The sequence below is a fragment of the Sphaerodactylus townsendi genome, linkage group LG03 (genome assembly GCF_021028975.2).
Source record: "Sphaerodactylus townsendi isolate TG3544 linkage group LG03, MPM_Stown_v2.3, whole genome shotgun sequence".
NCBI lineage: Eukaryota > Metazoa > Chordata > Lepidosauria > Squamata > Sphaerodactylidae > Sphaerodactylus > Sphaerodactylus townsendi.
The window spans coordinates 2,221,020-2,239,384 of NC_059427.1; the positions used below are offsets into that span (position 1 = coordinate 2,221,020).

Sequence of the window (18,365 nt, forward strand, 5' to 3'; positions counted from 1 at the left end):
AAATCAGTGGGGTTTAACAGTGCTTAACAGGATTACCTCCACTCCTTCCCCAAAATGAGGTCTTAGGTTTAATGCTAATAATCGAGCCTAGTGGCCCAGGTCAGCCTAGATGTGGGGGGGAGCGCAATTTCCCCCCCCCCCCCCCCCCCACATGATGAACTCTGTTTGTGTGTGCCCATAGAGAGGGCTCTGAGTGCCACCTCTGGCACCCGTGCCATAGGTTCGCCACCACTGGGCTATTCCATATAAGGTTACATAGTGCCGTACCCTGAATTCATTAGTTCATACACATTCCAATTGTACTGTACTGGGCATGTCTGGTTCTTCGTGCCAGTTTTGCAGTCTTTTCAGCACTTATGGATTCCTTAGTGTGACGAAAGTGCACATATTCCTTTAAATTTACTAGGAGATCATTTATCTTGGTTTACTCAGTGGTTGTTTGTATTAGGTGACACCTGACTTGACAACACTACATGCGAAAGGGATCTGGGAGTCTTAGACCACAAACTGAACATGAGTCAGCAGTGTGGTGCGGTGGCCAAGAAAGCCAATGCGATTCTGGGCTGTATCAATAGGAGTATAGTGTCTAGTTCGAGGGATGTAATTGCACCTCTATTCTGCATTGGTTATACCTCACCTGGAATACTGTGTCCACTGTCCAGTTCTGGGCACTGCAATTCAAGAAGGACATTGACAAGCTGGAACAGGTTCAGAGGAAGGTGACCAAATTGGTTAAAAGTCCGGTTTTCATGCCCTTCAAGTAGAGACTTAGGGAGCTTGGTATATTTAGTTTGGTGAAGAGACGGTTAAGAGGTGACGTGATAGCCATGTTTAGATATTTGAAGGGATGTCATGTTGGTGAGGGAGCAAGCTTGTCTTCTGCTGCTCCAGAGACTAGGACAAGGCATAATGTGTTCAAGGTGAAGGAAAAGACATTACACCTAAACATCAGTAAAAACTTCCTGACAGGGCTGTTGGACAGTGGAATGCACTACCCCAGAGTGTGGTGGAGTCTCCTTTGGAGGATTTTAAACAGAGGCTGGATGGCCATCTGTCAGGAGTGCTTTGACAATGTGATCCTGCATTTCAGACGGTTAGACTTGATGGCCCTTGGGGTCTCTTCCAGCTTTATGATTCTATGTTGCAAAGTGTATTTTTTGAAGGCTCAGACTTGGAAACAAGAACAAGATAAGATTAACACTTTGCTTTTTGAAAAAGCATGAAGAGCATCCAAATCCTGCCTGCCTATTAACAGTTTTCTAAAGTCCCTCTTGGTGACCTTTCTACCTTTCCCCCCCCCCCCCTCCAATTTGTTGTTGGATGTCAAACTTCTGGTTATGACCCCCTGGAGCGTGACATTTATTTTATTTTTATCCTAATTCCCAGCTGAAGTCGGGCTAAGGGCAGCTTACAAAAAGGGTTAAAACTCTGCAATATTAGCAACACATTTAACGTAAATTAATACTAAAATCAGATTATATCAATAGGTACTAAAATCAATTTCTGTACAAACTGCAATTCCTATACAGTTGGCGAACCAGTCAATAGAATCTATTGTAAAATTAACTCAACCCTCTAGTTCTGTTCTCTGTTGATTGAAGGGGGAGGGAAGGGGGAGAGTGAAATCTCGCCAGATGGATGGAGGCTGGCTCTTTCAGTTGGGATATCACAGGTTAACGGAATGGCCTCAACCAAAGACCTGGTGGAATATCTCTGTCTTGCAGGCCCCACAGAAATGATTTATGTGCCACAGGGCCCTGGTCTCAGGAGAAGTAGGAAGATACTCATTCCCTCTCTGAGACAAAAACACAATTTTCTCCCTCCCTCCCTCCCTCTTTCTCTCTCTGGTGATGCCTGATATAGCTCACTGTCAAACACTCAAGAACTAGAAAATTTCTGCTGAAGGCCTGAAGAAAGCCAATTTTACATACCCAAGTGTAAGTATGGCTTTGACCACATGCAAGAGTCCGCTCCAGAGAGCCACCCACACAAATACAGTTCCATTTATAAAATTTATTGGCTTAAAAGGGGGAAGGAGAATCGCTTTCATTTATCATAGAATTGGGGGAGCTCATTTCCGAACACAAGGTCTTCCTTGACGCCGTTTTCTGTGATGGTGATGAGGTAAATGACGCCCCCGCTGGATCCGTCCCGGGACATGGCCAAGGCGATGGCTGGAAGGGAGGAGAAAAGAAGTTGAAATTTGTCTAGGACTGGCAAGAGGGTTTGGAGGGGGTGGGAAATGAAAGGTATTAGTGAGGAAGACTGAAATGAAAACGATATACATAAGAAGGGAATGCAATTACATTAGAACAGTGGTGGCGAACCTTTGGCATTCCAGATGTTATGGACTACAATTCCCATCAGCCCCTGCCAGCATGGTCAATTGACCATGCTGGCAGGGGCTGATAGTATGATCCTAGCGCTGGAGTAAGGGTGGCGAACCTTTGGCATTCCAGATGTTATGGACTACAATTCCCATCAGCCCCTGCCAGCATGGTCAATTGGCTACAATGCTTGGCGGGAATGATGGAAATGTAGTCCACTGTATCTCGGAATATAGGTCCTCCCTACTGAGAATATCGCCTAAGAGGAAAACTATCCCACGTTGTATCCCAACACACAGTCTAGTGTTTCCAGCATCGGGGGGGTGGGGTGGGGGGACTGGAGATCTCCTGGAATTAGAATTGATCTCTGGATGACAGAAATCATCTCCCCTGGAGAAAATAGCTGCTTTGGAGAGTAGAGTCTATGGCATATCCTGCTGAGGCCCTTCTCTACCTCCAAATATGGCCCTCCCCAAGCCCCAGCCCTAAATCTCCAGGAACTTCCATCCTCATTCATTCATTCATTCATTCATTCATTCATTCATTCATTCATTCATTCATTCATTCATTCATTCATTCATTCATTCTATTTTATAGGCTGCCTCATCCCCAAAGGGCTCTAGACGGCTCACAACAACCCCAAACAACCCCATAACAATTCAATTAATCCAATAGGATACATAAACCATCTAAAAACAGTAATAAATTAAATTGAAATTCAATGCAGCAAATAACTCCATCTGTAAGGAACCAGGAAAGGACTAGAACGAAAGTAACTTTGAAAGTTCTTTATTCTTAAGCTTCCATGATACACGACACACGAAATGCTGAATCTGACCCGTTCCGACTGAACACATTGCTTTTACGAACGAATTCAGTTCCTCCCCCCCCCCAGACTCAAACAGGTTCCCACGAAAATCAGAAACTAGCTTCAAACTAGCCTTAAGCAAAAGGCTTCAAACACACAAGATAAGGGAAAAGTGCAAGGTTACATCTCCACATCGGGCGCACAGCCCAGTTCTAGGAATGCAGCCAAGGTCGAGATAGCAGAAAACAGACACCACTAAAACACCACCTTACACCATCATAAGCAAGGAACCAAGAAGGGACTAGAGCGAAGTAACTTTGAAAGTTCTTTCTTAAGCTTCCATGATGCGACACCTGAAATGCTGAGATCTGACCCGTTCCGGAGGCTAGACACATTGCTTTTCTACGAAGACGAGGTCAGTTCCTCCCAGACTCAAACAGGTTCCCACGAAAATCAGAAACCTTCAAACTAGCCTTGTAAGCAAAGGCTTCAAACACACAAGATAAGGGAAAAGTGCAAGGTTACATCTCCACATCGGGCGCACAGCCCAGTTCTAGGAATGCAGCCAAGGTCGAGATAGCAGAAAACAGACACCACTAAAACACCACCTTACACCATCACAGCAATACAAGTTGGCAACACCATAGCTTAGACTGAGCTGGAAATCATGCCCCAAAGAACAAAAGATCATAGGCCTGTGATAGCCTCCCAGTAGATAGCCAAACTCTCCATCTTGGATGGGGAGGAGTCAAAACGAGGACATACAGTTCTAGTTTCCAAAGGCAACCGTCTCCCAAACCAGCCAGGCCTAAAAGCAAACATCTTGGCCTCCACACACCTCCTTTCATCCCCTCCCCCCATGAGCCTTTGGGTTGCCAGTTCCAGGTTGGGAAATACCTGCAGATTTGGGGATTGGAGCCTGAGGAGAACCAAGTTTCCAGAGCTGAGGCTATTCAAATGAACTGCAGAGCCCAACTTCCAAAGCTGCCATTTTTCCCCCAGGTGAACTGATCTTTGTAGCCTGAAGACTAGTTGTAATAGCAGAAGAACCTCCAGCCACTGCCTGGAGGTTGGCAACATTACACCTTTCAAACTTCTCACACACACACACACACGCAAGTAGACATCTACCGTTCTTGGTGAACTGACGACATTCCTCCTGGGTCATTCCGGGTTTGTAGGCGGAGTCAACGTAGCCATAAATGTAGGTGCTCCCCGACCCCCCGACGAAAAACGGCTGCCGGGTCAGCATGCCCCCTAAAGTCCCGTAAACCTGTTGGGATCAACAGTTGCAGAGGAGGGAGGGGGAGGATTGTGACGCTCAGAAATGAATAGAAATCTCATCTGAAGAGCAGGGCTGCATAAGGCAATAATGGGTGAGAGGGTCTCCCATTATTATGAAGCTGGGTGAAGCCCCCAGACTGAAGGGAAATGTTCAAGGACTGCTTAACTGGAAAAAATTGCCCTGGTTCCTTTCCTACATCCTCAGGGTGATCTTATCAGATGAGCTTCTGGTCTCAGCAAAGAGAGTCAGTGTTGCATGGAGGTTAGAGGGTCAGGTCAGGAATTGGAGATCAAGGTTTGATTCCCTGCTCTGCCATGGACGCTCCAGAGGTGATCTGGGCCCGTTACACAGTCTCAGCCTAAACTGCCTTCCAAGCTGGTTTGTGAGGATAAAATGGAGACGAAGGATGGCTTTGTGTCCTCATTGGGGAGAAAGGCGGGGTATAAATGAAGTTAAAAAATTAATCCTTGGGTGACGGTGACCTAATTAGGGGTGATAATTTGGTAAATCCAACATCAAAAACTTCAGGAAAAAAACGTTATCAGGTTTTTTGGAAGTTTTTTACTGGAAAAAAACCAGGCTATTCAGCAGAGCCAAGTCAGCCTGGTTCTGAAAAAACTGAACAGGTTTCAGCTTATTTGGCTTTTGCCGGCTTTGGGATCAGGGAAGGAACCAAGTTGCTTGCAGAGAGAGGAGTCTCCTCTCTTAAAGCTGGCTGCTCTCCACGCTGTCTCCCCGCCCCTTTTTATGTCCACATGAGAAGAAGTGGCAGGGAGAATTGAAATATTTTAGGTTCGGGTTTTTAAAACTCAAAAAAGTTCCGTGAAAAGCCGAATAAAGCTGATGAGTATTGTCGAAGGCTTTCACGGCTGGAATCACTGGGGTGCTGTGTGGTTTCTGGGCTGTATGGCCATGTTCTAGCAGCATTCTCTCCTGACGTTTCACCTGCAGCTGTGGCTGGCATCATCAGAGGATCTGAAGATGCCAGCCACAGACTCCGAATCTGAGAGATGCCAACCACCCAGAAGCGGAAGCGTCAGGAAGATGCCTGGTAACCAGCCAAGCTTCCACAACAAATGATGAAGTATTGTCGAAGGCTTTCAGAAACAAGATCCTGGGGTGCTGTGTGGTTTCTGGGCTGTATGGCCATGTTCTAGCAGCATTCTCTCCTGACGTTTCACCTGCAGCTGTGGCTGGCATCATCAGAGGATCTGAAGATGCCAGCCACAGAATTCAGATCCTCTGAAGATGCCAACCACAGAAGCAGGCGAAACGTCAGGAGAGAATGCTGCTTCGCTGTTTCCTCGACCAAGAAACTCCCAACCTAGTATTGGCTTTATTCATCTTTACCAAAAATGTCTGGGTTTTGAAAACCTGGACCCAGAATTTACCGAGCACAATTGTTTGCGCTCAGCCTTAGACCTGATCAGATGAGCTTCCAGTCTCAGCAAAGACCTGTTAAGTCAAAACACCCCTGAATCCACTAGGAACTGTGCAAAAATCCATTTTTGGAAGGGAGTGATAGGAGGGGGAGGGGATTGCATGCAAACAAGCCATGGATAGGAGATGGTGGGAGGGGGCTTTCACTTTAACCCCACCCCCCAACAGACTCACTTGTCCTCCTCGCTTGGGGTCCCATCCTGCCACTATGAGATGGGCAGAGAGCTCCTCTTTGTATTTGTAGCTGATGTTCTTCACCAAAGTGGCCGCAGCCAGGACCAGCGGGGTCTCGTCCAGGTTCAGGCTGCCAAAGAGAAAAAGAAACGCAAATCATGGTCCCAAAGTGGCACAAAACAGTCTTCTTTTTCAAAACCACGTCCACTTTAAAATAGGCTGGGCCCAAATTGGGAGATTTTGTCATTCAGTTAAATAATGTTTATTGATGTTGTTGTCTGTTTCTGTGTGCTGAGTCTAGCCACAAGGGGCGTTTCCCTCACATATGGGCCCAGGTCCTTTGCTTGTCCAAACACCTACCTGGCAAGTCTCTACCACTCCTCAGACAAGAGACTCTCTCTGCCCTGCCATTTTGTCTTCTGCAAACAGCAAAGGAGATTAGGGCTGTCAAAAGACAACTTCCCTGGAGCCAGTGGCTGCATCAGAGAGTGGACTCAGAGGCATTGTACTCCATTTATATCTTCCACCCACACACACACCCTTCTTGAAGCCTCCTCTCCCTGGGCTGCACCAATTATTCTCCCCAGAGTTGACCACCTGTCAGGTCTTAAGACTGAAGTCAATTAGAGGACTCCGGTTGCTTGATCAGAAGTCTTTATTGAACCTTAGTCTGAGCTACAAATCATGCCCAAACAATGTAAGCTCACAGGCCTATCATGGCCTCCCAAGTTGTAGCCAGATTCTCCATCTTGGATTTGGCCTGGGGGGGCAGCCCTAGCACAGACTGATGTGGCAAGCACTTCTAGGAAAATGTCCAGACCCCTCCAACCACAATTATTGAAACACAGCTCTCAAATATGCCTCCATAATTAAACTTTGAATGTTGGATGACCACCCATTTAATCAGATAGATGAGAACTATCTCTTTCCATATCATGTTTGTCAGAGACCAAAGTAAATCAAAGCATCTCCCACCCACCCCTTTGCAAATACAGTTTCTAGGACTGACTTAGCAAGAAAGAAATTACAAATGCAGGTTGCGTGTGATTAAAGCATCAGAGGAGAAGAGGGTTAAAATTTCTCGCTCTCTTTGACAATCGGGTCATGAAGTCTACCTTTTCGATAAGTAAATAAGCAGTTGGCTGACTCGTTCAGAATTCGAACCCAGCCCTCCCTCTTCCCTGGCTCCAGCCGCTTCGCCACACTGCCTCTCAGCCTGGGTCCAAATTATTAATTGTTGGAAGTCACTTTGCTTCTTCTAACACACTGGCAAGCACAACGAGCAAGGCTGTCAGCCTGCCCGGCTTCCTTCTGGGTGGTTTCCAAAGTTCTTGAAACGCTGCGGTGGTTTCCAGCTGCCCAGACAGTCCCCGCCCCCTCCTGGATTGCATTTTGGAAACCAGCCCAGCTGCTGACTCGCCTTTTCGGGGAAATCAGCCCAGAGAACGGAATCGGCTTTGCTCACTGCGGTCACCAGGGGGCGCTGCTGCCCCAGCAAACCTTCCCCTCCAAACACATCTAAAAAGTTGGATTCTTTGCAAGAAAGAGTCTTTAGAGGGCTTTCTCTGACAAAATTCGTATTATTCCTGCTTTCTGATAGCCAAATCCCATCTCAGCGACTTGTTGAAGGGTTTAAACTTTGCATTGGTCCAGTTTCCCATACCTTAAGGATACATCTCCCCCCACCCTGCCCCAATTAATGAAGACTTAATCCAGGATTTCCAAAAACGGTTCTGTTGTTTTTTATCCTTTAGAAGAAGAAGAAGAAGAGTTTGGATTTATATCCCCGCTTTCTCTCCTGCAGGAGACTCAAAGGGGCTTACAATCTCCTTGCCCTTCCCCCCTCACAACAAACACCCTGTGAGGTAGGTGGGGCTGAGAGAGCTTCGAGAAGCTGTGACTAGCCCAAGGTCACCCAGCTGGCATGTGTGGGAGTGTACAGGCTAATCTGAATTCCCCAGATAAGCCTCCACAGCTCAGGCGGCAGAGCTGGGAATCAAACCTGGTTCCTCCAGATTAGATATACGAGCTCTTAACCTCCTACGCCACTGCTGCTCCTCAAATGTCAAATCTTTTTTTAAAACCTCAAAGTTGGTTTTAAAAGCCCGTATAAAAGGACTTTAGTTTTGTGACTTTTTCACAGTGGCAGCAATTCGTGGGTTGCCAACTGACCACAGCTTAGCTGTTCTTATGTCTGTAGAAGCTTCGTCTATAGAAAACAGCAGGTGGAGGTTTTTTATTTATACATTCATTTGGTATATTTTGTAGTGTGAAGATAAGTATTGGCAGGTCCTCTAATGTCTTCAGGTCGCTCAGTTGTGAAAGGCACAGGAGCAAAGAGTTGGGAAACTTTTGGCTAACTATGGCTTGCTTCACACAGTTTTGAGGAGGGATTGAACTAGCTTTTAAACAACAATGTTGAGTGAGAATAATAATAGTGGCTGAACACCAGTTGATCAATTTGTCCTTGTAGAACGTTTTTTTGCATAACATTGGCTCTCTCTTTATATTTACTTGAAATTGAGTTTCATTTGCTGTTCTTATTCTTCTGTTTGTCAAACTGTTTGATATTGCTACTTTTTTACAAAACTATGAAAAATATGTATTGTTGAAGGCTTTCACGGCCGGAATCACTTGGGTGCTGTGTGATTTCCGGGCTGTATGGCCATGTTCTAGCAGCATTCTCTCCTGATGTTTCGCCTGCATCTGTGGTCTGAAGATTCCAGCCACTAGGTGCAGTAACATCAGAAGAATACTAAATGCAACCACTCCCCAACCCGAAACCACAACAATATGAAAAATATATTTAAAAACTGTTGTGTGGGAAAATGGAAATAAAAACCGATCTGTTGATCAGATTGAGGGGAGAGAGCTCTACCGCGCCTTGTGGTTCCAACTAAATAAGCACCATGGAGTGGTTTATTCTGACCTTTCGATAAAGATTTTATGGGAGCGTATCTGTCTCCTGAGGCAGAGGCCCATGAAGAGGACCTATGACTCCAGGAAAAGCTGAGGGATTTATTATTTAGTTAACATTTTATATTAACTAAATAGTTAATATATATTTCCATTTATAGTCTGCCTCTACTGCAGAGGATAATTTTTCCTCTCCATTAACACCTTTAATCTTAGTATACCAAGTTAAACATTAGTTGGGAGTAGGTCATGTTTCAGATGACCACGTTTTCCTGAATCTAGCTGTGCCCTTACTGCATGCCACAACCCCTTTTGAACAACAAAGATCCATCTGCCACAGTTAGCAGATCTTGGTTTAACAGATAGACTATTCCAGTCTCATCAGTAATCTGTCCCTTGAACAGAGGTCTGCACGGGTCTGTACCCCACTCTCCTTTCTCAGGTCTCTGTGGTAGTGTGAGCTTGAAGAAGCAGCATATAAGGAAAAGAGTAGGGTCTGTTCAAGATGATTTCTTTTTAAGACCAATAAAATAATGTGTGTGTGGTGGTGGTGGGGAGAATCCATTCCAAATTCCAGCCAACGACAGTCCAGATTTTCCTTGGGACCCCAGGATGACTTGTGCATAGTGGCAGAAGGCTGTGAGGTCCCTGTGACAGTTGCCAGATGTGATATCTGCATGACCGCCACCCCCCCAAAAAAACTGGGCTGGTCACCTGCATTGTGCATTTCCCTGAAGACATCTTGGGGCTCTACTGCAAACTCAAAACAGTACAGGCCTGTTTCATCCTCCGAAATAGTTTCGGAGTCCAGCTTTGGTGCTCTGTGGTAGAACAGCTAGATTTGAACCCACTGGCACCTCAGGGCTCGACAAGACTTGGGTCTGTGAATTTTCGGGAGTCAATCTGACAAACGAGCTTTGATTCTTAAAATCTTGTACTAGGAAAGCCTTGTTGGTCCGCTATGGTGCTACTTGACTCAGATCTAGATTTCCTGAAACACAGGCATGTGGGCTCTCATTGGGCCTTTGAGTCGTGTGATCACATTCTGCTGACCTTTGCTGTCTGCATGATTCAGAGATAAATTAGCCTGACTGTTCTCATCGTGTCTCAAGTGGCTTTTTGGACTGATTTTGCAAAATGACCTTCTCTCTGCATTTTCTGAAATTGTTTCATTTGACAGATGAAGTATGTGTTTATGCCTATGGAGGGTTCTGCCAGCGTGATATAGTGGTTAAGAGCAGGTGGACTCTCATCTGGAGGCTCCGGGTTTTGGTTCCCCCACTCCCTCCACATAGAAGCCCTGCTGGAAGTGGCCTTGGGGCTGAGTCACGGTTTCTCTCCCAAGAAACGCTCCTCTCCGAAGTGCCACCAGTGTGGGGGTAGCTCTAATGCAGGAATATCAAAATATCAAGGAATATCAAAATAAACCTGTTTCACTTGCGGGGTGTGTGTGATATTTTTGGAAAGGGGTTAGAATATATATTTCTACATAACTGCAATAGCAGCAATTAAAGGGCTTTAACAAAGCCAAAAATCTTGTGACTATATGCCTTTAAGAATGAGTTGATGAGTGCAGTTAAGAGAACCAGGAAACGCAGAGGCCCTGGAAACTTCAGTAAGCAAGCTGCTCCATAGGCAGTGGAGGGCCTCCTCGCATGTAAACAGAGAAATGTGAGGAAACCCTACTACAACCCACTGTGCAGCAAAGAGCCCTGAGGTAAGCGTTCCATGCATAATCGGCCTTTGAAACTTCTTAAATGGAAGGAAAAGCAGGTTATAAATCCAAACTCTTTTTCTTCTAATTCACTGATTATTCTTTAAGGTGCTGTCAAAAGGCTGTAGGCTGCAAGCAAGGAGCATTGCAGTCCCCTCTGGAATTTGGCTTTCTCTATGAGAATGTCCCACCCCTGAGGATATGGCCAGACTCCCTCACCTGTGGAGTTCCAGCTGGTAATTCACAGAGTCGGCGATGGCCTGGGCATCGGCTGCCGATCCGGAGAGCGCACAGTAAATCCGGTCATGGAGAGGCTCCAGCTTGTTGAAGAAGCGATTCACCACGGATTCCCTGAGGAGGGGACGGAAGACTTTAAAAGGGGTGATCGCGTGGAGGGGGAGAGACACTACATCAGAGTCAGGGTTGCTGACCCTCCTCCAGAAAAGGACTCTAAAAAATTTTCCACCAGAAGAAACAAGACTCCAGGACTGGCTGCCCACACCCCTGCAGGCCGGCACCAGCACACCCGGAGGGGCTAGGGGCCAGGGCTTCTGGTGGGGCCCACTGTTGCTAACCCCCACCCACGCACCTCCTCCCGTGCCACCTGAAGAAGAAGAAGAAGAGTTTGGATTTCTATCCCCCCTTTCTCTCCTGCAGGAGACTCAAAGGGGCTTACAATCTCCTTGCCCTTCCCCCCTCACAACAAACACCCTGTGAGGTAGGTGGGGCTGAGAGAGCTCCGAGAAGCTGTGACTAGCCCAAAGTGCAGCCCAGCTGGCGTGTGTGGGAGTGCACTGGGATAATCCTAGGAATTCCCCAGATAAGCCTCCACAGCTCAGGCGGCAGAGCTGGGAATCAAACCTGGTTCCTCCAGATTAGATACACGAGCTCTTAACCTCCTACGCCACTGCTGCTCACAATACCTGGGCTGGTCTGTCACCAATATGCGGATGACACCCAGCTCATTCTGTTGTTGATGGAGGGCGACCTCGGCCCTGCAGCTCTACAGCACTGTCTGGAGTCGGTTGCTGGTTAGGTTGAGAACAGAGTAGGTTAAAGCAACACAAGCGAAGGCAGGAGGTCGCTTTTGGCTGGGCGGGGAGAGACCCGGCGAGGAATTTCAGCCGCCAAATCTGGAGGGTCATGTTGTGCCCCAACATCCTACCGCAGCCTGGGGGGTCGCCTGGATAACTTCATTATCTATGGAGAGCCAGGTGGCCCATGTTCCTGGGTGGGTTCTTCCACCTTCGCCAGGCACGGCTGGCTCCCTATCTCTCCCAGTCCGACCTGGCCACCATGATCCCATCGCTGTGGTCACCTGCGAAGACTTGATTATTGCTAACTTCGCTCTGGCGGGCCTTCCCTTCGCGACTGATCCGGAAGCCAGAGCTGGTCCAAGAATGCAAAGCGGCCGCGGCTTCTAACAGGTGAGTGAGTTTATTCAGATCATATCACCCCTGTGCGCAGCGCCGTCTGCACACTAACTTCCAGGTGGAGTTCCGGATAGTTTTTCAAGGTGCTGGTTTTTTTTTTTAACCTTTAAAAAGACTTACGGCGGCATGGGACCCACATACCCCTCGCGGGGACCCATCACCGCATATGTCCCCACATAGGTCGCTGCGGCTCGAGACAGCAGCAGATCTACTGGTGACCCCTGGTCCTGCAATGATCTGGCTGGCCCAGCTCAACCCGGACTATTGCAGAGCCTTGACATGGCCCCGCCTGGTGGAGATGCCTTACCTCCGGCAATGCGGGCCCTGCAGGATTATATGAGTTCCGTCCAGGGCCTGCAAGGCGGAACTTTCCTGACCGGGCTTTTGGGGAAACTTGACCGTGGATCTACCCCCTACCGACACTGAAATTGAAATCAAAACTGAGACTGCCCGTTCCATCTTATTAAAGCTGGGCCTGCCTTATTTATAGAATTCCATCGCGAGGCCCTGCCCACTTCCTCCCCTTTTTCCTTTCTTTTTATTTGGCCCATTCGGTAGCCTATCTTAAACACCGATTTATGAATTGTAAAATTGCTGCTTAGTTCTTAGGTTTTAATGATTTTAGTATTTTATGCTGTTGATTTGCTGTTGATGTAACAGCCATGTTGGAAGCCGCCTTGAGCCCTCTGGGGATAGGCGGCCTATAAGTTTAATAAAATAAATAAAAAAATAAAGTATCCAAATGCCCAGCAGCATTGAGGAAGGCCATGTGGGTAGCGTACAGTGGCAGCATTGGATACAGTGACCATCGTTGTCGGGAAAAGGGTTCACGGACGCTGCAGGCAACTGGGCATCAGAAGGGCTTGGAAGTGTTGGCAGGATGCGTGGGCAAGCGGGGGGAATGCAGGTAGTTGGGTGAAGGGCCCACCCTGACTCCACTCCAACCCCAGGTGTCTATGCTGCAGAGGACACCAGACATTTCCCAGACACGGGGCATTGCTTTAATGCTCACCCAGCAGAGACCCGGGAGTCCGACCCCACTACAACCCCTCCGCCAAACTCCACGGCCATGATGGTTGTCTGCAGGAGAAAAAAAATGGAAGTGAAGGGGTGGGATGAAGAAGAGACAGGGCTGCTGAGAGTGGTAAACCCCCCACCCCCCAGGCAAAGATTCCTTCTGGGCCACCTCCCAGGTCAAACATCACATTTGCCAAAAACCACTTGCGTGGGACCTTGGAACTGACCACAGCCATTCAAATTTGGTCCCCCAAATTTCAGTCTTTTGGATTCCGGGGAGGGGGGAGCAAAATCAAGGTCTTCTGACAGGGACTGTCGTTGTGGAAATGCCGTTATGCGCACAGGGTGGTTGGCTCAGAAGATAACCATGCAAAATCTCAGCCTCATCACTTTGCCACGCACCGGCCGGCAGTCACAGAAAGGTTAGATGACCACAATGTGCTTTACCACAAGGCACGATGAGATGCAGATTTCTCAGAAACTTCAGGTGGCCAAAATGCTGTAGCAAGATAATTCTCATCACCCCTGTGCCGCCAAATTTGGACTGGAGTTTGGAGAGAGGAGGGATGTCAGAGGGTTACAATACACTACAAAGCAGCCATTTCCTTTTCCTCCACAGGATCTAGGGTTGCCAGTCTCCAGGTGAGGGCTGGATTACAACTGATTCCCAGATGGCGGCGATCAATTCCTCCGGAGAAAATGGCTCTTTGGAGGGTGGAGTCTACGGCATGAAACCCTGCAGAGGCCGTTTCCCTCCCCAGACATTCCTCTCTCAAGTCTTCTCTCCCAAATATCCAGGGATTTGCCATCCCAAAGTTGGCAACCGTAACAGAGGACTCATTTCTGTACCAGGGAGATCTGTTGTGATTCTGAGAACGCCTCTGCTGTGGGAGAGAGAAGAAGCAGGTGGAAGGCCAGGAGGGCGATGGGGGCCAAAAGAGAGAGAGAGAGAGAGAGAGAGAGAGAAGTGAGGGACAAAGAATGAGAGATTGAGAGAAATAGAGGGGAGAAAGGAGGAAGCAGAGAAAGGAGGAATGGGATACCTGCTCCCACAAGTTTCTTGTGGGTCCCCACTTGTGTTTCTCTGTTTCGAACTGGACGACCAGGCTGAGCAACCCCATTCACCCTAACAGCTCTACTCACTAAAGTGCATGTTTGGCTCACCTACACTTTGCTTTTCCCCGTCAGGGGGCTGGAAAGTCAGGAAGGGAAGGGGTTAACAGACCGCAGCGCACACACCCCTCCATTCATTCACCCCACTGCATGAGCTCCCACACACCCCCAGCTGCACATTGGGGGATTCCTAGCCTCCCTCCCCATTCAAAAGTATCCCTGAAGAGTAGGTCTTGCAGCCGCAGGTGTCCCCCCCCCCAGCCCCAAACCTTCCGCCCCTCACTCACCCCGGTGCTGATCTTCTGCGCCCCCCGGTTCTCCATGGCGGGTCTCTTCTTCCGCGGGGAACAGAACCGAGACCGAAAGTGACAGCAATCGCATTGCAGTGCCGGCCACGACCACTGGAGGGCGCACACCCCACACTTAAAGTTGATGCCCAAAGGTCAGCGCGGGCGGGGGGGGGGAGGGGTTTGCTGTACTTTAGTCACGTGGTCGGGCGTCCCAAGCCGCTTCCCTCAGCGCTCAAATTGCTGCTGGACTCAGCAGCCTGCGACGAATCTGGACTTGCTTCGGGGCTGAGCTCCAGAATTTGCTAACAGAATCACATTCCAGGCCTTACAATAGTGACAGCCGCAGAGCTTCTGCGCAGGTGCAGAGTGCAAAGGGTCTGACTGCTTGCAAGCTACTGGCAGTCACTCCCGTAACAGAAAAATTAACGTGTAGGGGATGAATAAGAAGCCATGTGATGCATACAAAGATTAGGACTGGGAAAGCCTGGAAATAAATCCCTGCTTCACCAAGGAAGATCAGCGGGGGATCTTTGGCGTAACCTGCCACACGGGGTTGTTATTCTCGTGCGAATAAAATCGGGGAGGGAACTATGTTTTTCCTTCAAAGGAAGGACAGAGTAAAAATGGATGGAATAAATCTACTAAACACATTGATAACTGGGGGTTTGCCATTCTATAATAGGCTGTTGTGGGTTCTGAGTAGTCTTCAAGGACATCCCCGGACGAAATGCATTGCAGCAGTCAAACCAGGAGTTCACCAGGCACCCACATGTCCTTGTGGTCAGGTCCCCAAATGCAAAATCTGGGGGTTGTGCATGTTCAACATCAAGCTGAATTTGCCGCACTATCAGAAGCCTTAACGAAGTGCAATGGGTAATACAAATACTAAAAGATCTAGGGGAAGAATGTAAACAACCCGTTGTTATGTTCGAGGACTCGCAGACATGCATAGCAATGTCAGAGAATGAAAACCTCAAAAACAGAACCAAGAATGTGGCTGTTAAATACCAAAATGTTAGACAATTGGTACAGACAGGACTGATTAAACTGGAATATGTTGAATTTGAGTCAAATGTAGCAGGTATCCTAACCATTACCCATACAGAATCACAATGATTTACTATTTGGATTAGGTTTGGCTGATGTGCAGATACAAACAGAAACTGTGTAAAGAAATGTATGTAACAGGTACTGTACACTGCAAACCTGGGAAACACTATAAAACAAGATTGTAATGTAAAACTACAAATGCATATATGAGAAGGGGTGTTGGGAAATGCTAGCTGCGTATTCTGACATATTCTGACCTAGGAATGTGCATGTCAGCGAAAAACACAAAAGGTCAGCCTACGTCGCTGTCCAGGTACTGGTGTGATAATCCTGGAGCAGAGGGGAAGTAGCAGAGACAAAACTGAGGCCTGGGCAAGACCTGAGTTGGATCCCCAATGAAGTGACCCATCCCACCACGACCAAAAAAATATTTTTGCACCAGGTCACTGGTACCCTGCAGAGTGCATTTTTGAACATATCATACACCAAAATTTCAGTGTATCATCAGGAGACTGTCCTTATACTACCCCCTGAAGTTTGTTGCAGTTTGGTTCCAGAGAGGACAAGTTATGGACCCTCGAAAGGTGCTATCTCCTTAGCTCCCCATTATATGAGAATGGGGGATGGGGCACCCTTTTGAGGGTCCATAACTTTGGCTCCCCTGAACCAAACTGCACCAACCCCGGGGAGCATCATTAGGGCAGTCTCCTGATCTTCCCTGAGACCCTGAAATTTTGGTGCTGCTAGCACAACCCTAAAAGCCTACGCGCCTGGCTAAGCCAAACACTGAAAACCACTAAAAAATACCCCAAAACGAACCCTGCATTTTTGTGCCCCCCACAAGTTGATGCCCTGGGCAGCTGCCCACCTTGCCCAATGGGCATTACGCTCCTGTCCTGGAGCAGAGAGTAGCAGAGACAAAACTGAGGCCTGGGCAGACCTGAGTTGGATCCCCAATGAAGTGACCCATCCCACCACGACCAAAAAAATATTTTTGCACCAGGTCACTGGTACCCTGCAGAGTGCATTTTTGAACATATCATACACCAAAATTTCAGTGTATCATCAGGAGACTGTCCTTATACTACTGAAGTTTGTTGCAGTTTGGTTCCAGAGAGGACAAGTTATGGACCTCAAAGGTGCTATCTCCTTAGCTCCCATTATGAGAATGGGGGATGGGGCACCCTTTTGAGGGTCTCTTTGGCTCTGACCAAACTGCACAAACCCGAGAACATCATTAGGAGCAGTCTCTGATCTTCCCTGAGAGCCACAGTGCCTAGCACAACCCTAAAAGCCTGCGCCTGGCTAAGCACCACTAAAACAAAATGCCCCCTGAAACGAACCCTGCATTTTTGTGCCCCCCACAAGTTGATGCCCTGGGCAGCTGCCCACCTTGCCCAATGGGCATTACGCTCCTGTCCTGGAGTTGATTGGATGACAGAACTACAAAACTGGACAGTAGCATAATGAGAGAGTTTGTGGGTGAGTCTGTGTGTGGAGCATGCACTACTGATTGTGTAAATACTGTTCTGGAGCACTATTGTCTTTGTTCCTGCTTTTGCAACAGAAGATAAAGCCTTCCTGTGTAGAAAGAGACCTGCTGTGTACTTGTGGTTCTTTGATGCCCACTGGTGTCTCCTGATATCTCAGATTAACTGGCGTTGGGTGCTAGCCCTTCAGCTGCGCATAGAGCTAGCAGAAACCTCAAGACCTGTAGGAAAACCTGTGGGAGTGTGTGTGTAAGCATGCAGGTTTACTAAAGACATTCCTGCTATCTGTTTTGCTATCCACAGCACCTGGACTCAGGGCAGGTCATCTGGTGGTTACCTAGCAGATTTGCCTTGGATGGTTGCTACTCCCCCGGAGACACCACGTGTTCCATGCAGGGACATTCATTTTTAGTACACTTTTGTCAGGCTTTCCTCTGAGGCACTCAATATGTGAATCAGTTTTATCATCACGACAACCCTGTAAAGTAGGCTAAGCCAGGAGAGACAGATTGACTAAAGGCCACCTGGCGAGTTTCATGGCAAAGTGGGACCTCTGAAGCGGGGTTTCCCAGGTCCGAGTTCAACACCCAGGTTAGCCCCATTTGGGAAGCTTAACAGGGTTGGGTGTGGTCAGCATTTGGACAGGGGATCAGCAAAGAACTCCAAAGTTACTCTGCAGAGTCAATTGAGGCCAACCACCCCTGAAAGCTCATGAGGTTTGGGTTAGGCTTTATTATATTATAGTATAAGGAAATCTGTGTTAGTCAAGATTAGCAACTAATAGAATATATTATGACTGAAAAAGAAGTCTGTAAGACAGTAATAATAAGTGATAAGAGGAAAGGAAGTTAAGTTTAGATTATCATGTAGAAAAGAATACTATACAAAGTCTAATATACAGAAATAGTCTTATGAATATTTTTATCTGGCTGTATTATTCAGTATGGATGCTTTAAGTTGACTGTATTTCTTTTTCTTTTTTTAATTCAATGAAAGAAATAATATTTTAAAAGTAAAAAATAAATAAAAGAAATCTCATGAGTGTTGTGGGTTTCCCGGGTTGTGTGGCCGTGGTCTGGTGGATCTTGTTCCTAACGTTTCGCCTGCTTCTGTGGCTGGCATCTTCAGAGGTGTATCAGAGAAAAGTCTGTGACTTGTTGAATCCGGCTGTGAAAGCCTTAAGACTATTCAAAGCTTATGAGGTTCATGATACCATCACCCTGCTTCACCAGTTGAATCTCTGCCTGTCCTCGCAGCTTCTGTTTCCTTGCCAGGGATTAAAATAGACCGGCAAACTGCAACTCTCCA

General features: G+C 47.5%; 3 protein-coding genes across 3 annotated transcripts in view; all 3 read right to left on the reverse strand.

Moving 5' to 3' along the window:
• LOC125428554 (zinc finger protein 420-like) overlaps positions 1–18,365 on the reverse strand; it is a 577,239-nt gene that overhangs the window by 374,201 nt on the left and 184,673 nt on the right. The gene's annotated exons all lie outside the window — the stretch shown is intronic.
• The window catches only part of LOC125428839 (zinc finger and SCAN domain-containing protein 32-like), a 665,212-nt gene that overhangs the window by 317,172 nt on the left and 329,675 nt on the right, over positions 1–18,365 (reverse strand). The gene's annotated exons all lie outside the window — the stretch shown is intronic.
• PSMB9 (proteasome 20S subunit beta 9) lies at positions 1,994–14,615 on the reverse strand. The gene is made up of 6 exons (XM_048489548.1): positions 14,515–14,615; positions 13,110–13,177; positions 10,884–11,015; positions 6,035–6,164; positions 4,267–4,408; positions 1,994–2,174 (listed from the first exon to the last, which is right to left on the reverse strand). Exons 1-6 carry the CDS (start codon positions 14,548–14,550, stop codon positions 2,047–2,049), a joined length of 636 nt encoding a protein of 211 aa, XP_048345505.1. The 5' UTR covers positions 14,551–14,615; the 3' UTR covers positions 1,994–2,046.